Below are 8,025 nucleotides of genomic sequence, written 5' to 3' on the forward strand. Positions count from 1 at the left end.
ACACACCATAAGAGAGAAAGAAGAGAGGGTGAGAAGAGAGTAATCCCACAAAATTGTGAGGTATTTGTGAGATAGTAAGTGAGGTGTTTTCTCCTAATAATAGAGAGATTTTTGTTGTTCGCCTATTATTAGAGTGGTGTTTGATTTTGCTCAAAAATGAAAGTTGTTAAAATTGTGTTTTGACCATACCACTGTGTAGAGGAGGAAGAGACGAAGCCACTGGTGAAAACCGCGTCGAAATCGGACGTCGGAAATCGTCGCATGCGCCGGCGGGGTGACTGTCCACGTCATCAGCCACGTCAGCAGTTCTGCACAGTCATCAGACACGTCACCTGACATATCAGCACTCTGACCAGTCAAACTGCCACGTAATTAGGCACGTCAGCAGTTCTGCACAATCATCATGCACATCACCTGACACATCAGCACTTTGACCAGTCAAACTGCCACGTCAGATTTGGTTGACATATATGGTTAAACTCCACTGACTTTTTTATGGGAAAGTTACTGATGTAGGTAGCAACAGTTTATGGCCAAAGAGATTTTTTAATTTTTATGAAAACAAAATACAAGAATTCAATACAACCCACAACCAGAGTATCCATCAAAGTCATCTTTTCAACATTGCGCGTTTCAGAGTGTCCAACTTTAACCCACATCAAGAGCAAAGTTTTTGGATTTGGATCCCATCAAAAGGACATGGTTTATTTCAACTTAAGCCGATAAACTTAGAACATTTAACAGACATAAGAATTTGTTCAATATGCTTGGCTTATCATACTGCCAGAGTAAGAAATACGATACTGCATATCTATAAATATGAAGCACAACCCCCAGCATAATCAAATAAAATTACACACACCAGCATCAAGAAATTGAAACAAAATTCAAAGCAAAACAAGCTTTGCAGTCAGCAAACTTGAAGTGTCTGTAAATGAACTCTAAGCCTTGGCACTAACCAATTCACATTTCGATCAAGATATACTTTTGACTGTCCTAACATGAAAATTTCAATTTTGACTTTATGTATATGGTTGTTAGAAAATAATAGGGTTTATAAGAGGATATTACCACAAATCTTGATAGGAGCTTCAAGCTCTAAAAGATTAGGCTGCTTCAAGAAGATATCCCTTGAAGTGATGCAAAGTTGCCTGATTTCAGCCTCGGAAAGCTGGACCTGCTTCCCTGGTTTTTCCCTAACTTCAAGCAACCTGGTAATGATTCCATTAAGAACAAAAGGCTCCATATTTTTTTCTCACTTAAGTCTTCTTTTCTCACCCCTTGAAAGATTAAGGAAGAAGCATAAAGATAAAGAGCTAGCTAGACCAACACAGCCAGCCGACACTCTACTAGCACACGATGGTTGTTATGATTTAGTAGCATGGCTTTATAAAAGGGAGAAAGAGGATTAAAGGGAATATCAATTTTTGGGGGGTTTGAGTTTCTTTGTAGTGGAGTAAAGAATGAACGGCGAGTGGAGCGCAGAATTTTGAAAAAAAGCCAAGCAAGAATATATTCTTATTTTGTTAGAGAAATTAGAAAGTAAGCTAGCAAGTGTTTGAGAAGGAGGACATAGAAAGGAGTAAAGTAGTCGTCGTGAGTGGGAGAAAATGGAGCCCAGAAAGAAGCTCCTTCTTGAGAGAAAGAAACGCTGACAATGGCAGCGATCCTGACGCTTGTTTTCTTTGAAATTTTGCAAGCGGCAACAACAGCACCACCAATTGTAGCGTTTCCGCTTTTTCGGAAAGTGATGGTGGTGGACCATTATCCGCCCGTTGCCTCCAGAAATGAGATGAGACCCCATCTCCATTCACTCCCCCACTCCGATTCGATTTTATATGTTCTACCTTTGGACTGGAATTGGATAATCGCTAATTTATGCTATCAGTTGGAGTTTCTTTGTGGGCCTCGAATATTATTCTAAGCCCACCCTCACAAAAAAGGGCCCTATTCACGTGCTGTCGTGAAGAGACGGAGAAGTGGCCACGTTCTGATATGCTATCTATCAATAAAAAAACTAATTTTAAAAATACTCCAATTTTAATATATCTTTAGAATACCTCTACGTGCATTAACAGCTCCATCTGCATAAACCCTCCAAAGGAATCAAATCAATCTTAAGGAAGGCATAATATTTGGCACCTGTGACCTGATTTGACAGCTTTTCTTTCTCAGAGTTTTATGAGTTTTTCTACGTTTATTTTTTCCCCCTTTTATTTTTATTTTTTTTACATTTAGGATTCTTTGCTCAACATTTCACACCTTTTCATTTGCAATCGGGCGAGTAACAGGTCACGTCCATCGATAGTTTCTTTGGTTTTTGTTATTGGTTTAGATCTTCAATTTTATTAGAAGAAACTGATTACATAAAACAATCAGTTAACAACTGGCCGTCTGGCCCTCTATGCGTGAAAAGATGGCTCTTGATGTAAAATAAATCGTTTTGATGCAACTCAAAGGCTTTTAGAGGCGCTAGATCTTTACTTTCTAGTAGCCGAGAATCCTAATTCGAAGTGACTTGGTTTTTTAAAGTTCCGAGAAAAAGAAATGCATCAGATTCCATTTATCATTCTGGCCCTTGTCATTTGCTTGTCGATTCACTCAACTGCGTCTCACATTCCTACTCGTAATCTTGATCTTTTTTACAAACACAAGGAAGTTCATAGAAATGCATAGGCTATGAATGAATAGAAAGCTCAAATACGAGCAGAAAAGCCAGCGATTCAAACATGAAAAAAGAAAAAAAAAATTGAGATGCGTGCATGGAAAATAGAGCAGGCATGAGCAGCCTTATGTTAGTAGGAAACACAATCCTGAAAACAAAATTAAGATTTGCATGGATATTATCACAATCACTAATTAGTTTATGGAATGATGGGATCGAGTTGCTTATATAGTCCTCATCCGCTTCAATTGTGCTCTATTAAGAACTTGCTTGCTCATTTCCAGTTTCCCTGTTATGTATCAGCATATCATTGTACCTCATTCGTCAATAATTGTGCTTGACTTGGATTCTTTTGCATTATTGGAGTCAAGCAGGTGGAAAGTAACTTGAATGTACGGTGAAGACGAGGTAGAGGACAGGTTTGGAATCCAGCCCTACTGGGAAATTCCAAGAAGTTCATTGCAAGGCTCTTGGCCATTCTTTGGCTTAAAGGCCGTACTATCGTGGTATCGTGGCGGGGCACCCCAGCTAGCTATGACTGATTCTCCTCTAAAAATCACTAAAGGTTAAAATGTTCACGCCATATCCAACAACATAATGGTGCATTAAATTGAGCTCCTCGTTTTATCTCTTAATTGATTATTTTTGTTACAGTTTAGCAATATCATATTATATTATCAGTTACTATAGTAAATAAGCTTGTGGATATTGATGTATTTTGTTAAAAAAACCATCTTAACCAAATAGTTTAAATTATTAAATGAGATACACGATATGATTTATATTATTTTCTAGCATATCCCCTCAAATAAAAACTCTTTAGGATTGAAACTTGCACCGATTCATATTATCTTGTGTTTGATTTTTATTAAATAAATAAAAATAGTAAGATTTGAATTCATGACCACTTAGTTATTAAGATTCTGATACCATGTCAAAAAACCAATTCAACCCAATAATTTAAATTATTAAATAAGATCTAGGATATAATTTATATTATTCTCTAATATATCATGTCATCATACCTCCGTATTAGACGATTCTGATACCATGTCAAAAAACCAATTCAACCCAATAATTTAAATTATTAAATAAGATCTAGGATATAATTTATATTATTCTCTAATATATCATGTCATCATACCTCCGTATTAGACCTAACCCACCTCCATATGGAACATGTATACCTATATGAAGATGAGAATCATCTCGTCAATTTCAAAACCACTCGGGAGCCTGATTTGAAACCTAGTTAGTCAGGAAAATTATGTAATCAATATAAACATTTTTATATTATAGTAGCTCATTGATCTTTTTATTTTTTTTCACTCTAAGATAATTTTTAACTAATCTAAAATTATAGATGATGAGAGAATTATCATTTTGCTCATATCTCAATGAAAGATACATAACCTCCGGGTTTTTCAATGAGTAAATATTTAAATTTAGTTCGAATCTAATGGATATCAAATCTAAATGCATGAATATTTTTTTTATAGTCTTCTTAGATGATGAGTAATGAGTAATGGATAAAATTTAATTATTATTAAACCCAATTTGAAACATAATTAAAATCTAATGGGAGACATGTATTTGTATTATATATATATATATAGAATATTTATATTTTTTTAATCCAATATAATATATAGATATCTCAAAATTAACATAGCACAGTACATGTATATGGATAACAATTATAGTTTTATCTTGTAATATATATAAATAATTTATATGTATATTATTAATTTATTTTTTGTTAAATAATAAATAATAATAGTACAATGGATATTTATATAAATACTTGAAACTATGTATTAAGTATGAATATCTAAATTTTTTATTTGATGAATAATAAATATAAAAAAACTCAACACTGTGAATATCCATTTTCATCCCCCAAGATAGATTAAACAGCATTGAGTATTTAATTTTAAAGTAAAGAGATATAACAATATCTCATTCTTCTTCTTAGCTTCGTTGAAACAGTTAGCACAACTTTATTGTTTTCGGGCTCATTCCCTTCACCATCTATATCAACTTCAGGTATCAAAGAATTTCCGATCCTTTCAAGAGACTTTCATTGTTGTTTTTTTTTTTTTTGCAGTGCCATTTCAGCCTAGTGAACTAACTACTTTCTTCTATTTCAGCCTAGTGAACTAACTACTTTCTTTGAAGATTTCAACCCTCGTTAGTATTGAAAAGAGTCACATACTTGATGAAGGGGACATTTGATTAACTTTTTAGTGAAGATTTTAGAAAAGTCTATACTTTGTGATAAGACTTTTTGGGGGAGCTAATATGAATTTTCAAAGGGTTTTTGATCGAATCTTGTACCTTGCAAGTTGGTGTGGATGAAAAACAAGTGAAGGTCAGATGATAGAAAAAGAAAAAGAAAAGGCTTATTGTTTTCAGAGACATGGAGTTTGATGAGACATTTGGGCACACTAGGTATGGTCACCATGGTTACAATATTGATGATGATTCAGATGTGGAGAGCGACGACACAAACATGGACGATTCCGATATGAGAGCGTGGGAGAAGAGAGCGATATGCATATTGCTCTTTCATGTTCTTTCACTATTATTATGTGGGAAAATGATTTTCATATGACTCATCAGAGAACAAGGGTTAACTACAAAAATGATGTTCTTCTGTAGAGTTGTCGCTAATTTTACGCCTTACATTATCCATTATCTTAAAATGTACCCTTCTAACCACCATTCAAATTAGTTGACCTATTCTTGAATACTATATGGTATGTAACTGATTTATGAAAAATAAAAATTCAAATCCATCCAGAAAATTAAAATTTATAATCTTCCTAATCTTGAGCTCAATGAGATTCAATTTTTCTTATTTTCTTAACTTCTCATATATTAGGCTCGACTTAGTTTTTTAATTCTTCAATTCAGCTTAAATTGATTAATTCTTTTCTTTCTAAACAATATTTCTTAAAACAATAAATTTGATTAATATTAAAATTTTGGAGTATCCTCGTAACTACTAAGCTGATTTTGTAACTAGTTTGGATGGATAGAGCACATGGAAATGCAGGACGGGTAGAATTTAAAGATAAAATCGATGAGCGCGGTCAGTGAATGGTAACATTGATACAGATCCTATAGGTGAGGCGTTTTTTTGTAGTTAAACCAAAGAACAAGGACAGTTTCTTAGAGTATGATGTTTCGTATGTAAAAGGAATTGCTGATAAATAATATATTCCATAGAATGAAAATGAAGCTGGGGGCTCCATTATGCTCATTCAGTGTTCGAGGACACTGGTTTAAATTATTTAATGACTTTTCGGGACGATGAACTAGTCGAAGGGCACCTTGTAGCTTTGTTTTGGATCAGGGTGCTTTTGCACGGAACAAATTAAGATCGGAACAAAGTTTGACTTTGTTTAACTCGAGTCTACGTGATCCCATGTTATAAGAAACTTTTCAAAGAAAGGCAGCAGTCACCTCATTTTTTTCCCATTGATACTTAATCATGTGGTTTCTAAGGCCCACGCACAAGAGGAATCATTCAACACCCTTCAGCCCCTTTACTTTACAAGGTTTCGAGGGGAAATACAAGGGGATGAAAATGGAAAATACACATGAAGACTTGGCATATGATCAATCCTACCATCTCAATAAATCATATGGAAGGAGGAAAAAAAAAGATAAGAAACATGTAAAATTAAGATAGTTCAGCAAGGACTCACAGCATCTTCAGATGAATTCAATAGTTGTTCCAGATAATCAGCACCTAAATCTTCCAAAACCATCACATTCTCTATCCTAACGTTACTCTCTCTCTTGCTTCTGCTTCCCAATTTCCTTCTCAGGGAGTGCTTCCTCTTTAGAGCCACCACAGGCGAGCACCCATCCTCTTGGTCAGTACACTTCATATCCTTCAGTGACTCCCTCACTCTTTCAACTGGGAAATTCAGTGTCGCCCCAGTTCCTCTCATTGAAAAAGCAGCTTGGTCATAGGCCAAAGCAGCTGCCTCTGCACTATCAAATGTGCCTAACCACACCCTTACGCCATGCCTTGTGGAATCCCTTATCTCTGCAGCGAATTTGCCCCATGGCCGCCTCCTAACACCTCTGTAGGACTTTTCCTTGTTGGGATCTTCTTCGGCCACGGAGCTAACCTCTTCTTCCTTAATAATTCCATTATAGGAAGTTGCTTTTGACGTCTCTTGAGTGGCCTCCGAGATTAGCCCAAAAAGAAGCATTTCGTCGGAGTCGTTTTCATTGAAGGGGAGAGAACTTTGGTTAAAAGATAGGCCATGGAAAAAATCTGGCGATTCAAAACAAGATTCGGATGAAAAATCAGAATTTGAAGAGTGAAAGAAGGAGCCATCCATTTGGATTGACTGGGGGGGTGGGTTTCAGGCTTGCCCTGCAATTTGTGTTTTTTGTGGCTTCCTGTTTTCTTGCAGTGCCTACTGGGGTGTGCAAAATTTGAAGTCTAGTGTACTTTATATACCCAGCAAAGGGATGCAGTCAGTTAGGCAGGATTTTGATTTTATCTATAAAAAAAAATATTACAAAAATATAGATATTTTTTTTGTAAATATAAGTGTGCGGGTTTTTCATATAATATTTAATTAAAAAAATATTTAATCTCCATGTTGTCATTTAAGCTGGTCTTGCAGTATTCTAAAATACAGAAAAAAAAAATGGATGTGGGATCCACATGTGCATGCCTATGGGGTAAAATTACAGATTGGTCAGCTGACGATGGATGGCCACGTCAGAAGCGTGATGACATCATCCCAATCAAATCAACTTTGTCTGGGTGTGCCCTCTTGTCATCCACGTGGATGAAAAATTAATTTCCTCTTTTTCCCCGTAGTTGGGACAACTCAGGTTGGCTGCTGCGTTTCCCTCCAAAATGCTCTGCTCCGCTCGAGGAACCACTTTTTCCTTTGGTTTGTTTTCACTACAATGACTTGAGGGAACGAGTGGTTTTTCTCACTTGTAAGGAACCACAGTGTGAACAAACTTTAATTTTAACAATAATAAAAATAAAAAATACCATAATCAGAGTCGATTTAAGGTAAAATGTAAGTCTCAATAAAACTTTAAATATACTCTTTTAAAATATTTAAGAAATATTTTTATTATGTACTTGGGATTTTTTATTAAGTGATAATAATCTTCATTTTATAAATTATAATTAATAAATAGATCTTTAAACATTTTATTAAATAGAGTATCGGATCATTGTAGAAGCAACCCTTAGCTTAAGCTACTTCTACCTTAAGCAACTTCTCTCCATAAATGTGCTTTTCCTTTTTATGAATTGAGTAGAGTTTTCGGATTGTGCTACGAAAAAGTCAAAAATCGTTATCATTAGGGTT

The 8,025-nt window shown here is 35.2% G+C and overlaps 2 protein-coding genes across 2 annotated transcripts in view; both read right to left on the bottom strand.

Annotated features, from left to right (window-relative positions):
- Positions 1-1,814, bottom strand: part of LOC105129449 (serine/threonine-protein phosphatase PP1 isozyme 3) — an 8,371-nt gene extending 6,557 nt beyond the window's left edge. Inside the window, exon 1 of the mRNA XM_011031530.1 lies at positions 1,072-1,814. Coding sequence (XP_011029832.1) covers positions 1,072-1,246 — 175 coding nt within the window. The 5' untranslated portion in view covers positions 1,247-1,814. The remainder of the gene's footprint in view (positions 1-1,071) is intronic.
- A 4,379-nt stretch (positions 1,815-6,193) lies between these two features.
- On the bottom strand, positions 6,194-7,134 carry LOC105129450 (ethylene-responsive transcription factor 1B-like). Its single transcript, XM_011031532.1, has one exon. It carries the CDS (start codon positions 7,024-7,026, stop codon positions 6,364-6,366), a length of 663 nt encoding a protein of 220 aa, XP_011029834.1. The 5' UTR covers positions 7,027-7,134; the 3' UTR covers positions 6,194-6,363.
- Positions 7,135-8,025: the final 891 nt, after the last annotated feature.

Source organism: Populus euphratica, unplaced genomic scaffold, assembly GCF_000495115.2.
Source record: "Populus euphratica unplaced genomic scaffold, PopEup_1.0 scaffold18.1, whole genome shotgun sequence".
Taxonomy (NCBI): Eukaryota; Viridiplantae; Streptophyta; class Magnoliopsida; order Malpighiales; family Salicaceae; genus Populus; species Populus euphratica.

Bases quoted from the DNA above. Each gene is read 5' to 3' on its own strand.
- LOC105129450 (XM_011031532.1), bottom strand. From the start codon at position 7,026: ATGGATGGCTCCTTCTTTCACTCTTCAAATTCTGATTTTTCATCCGAA.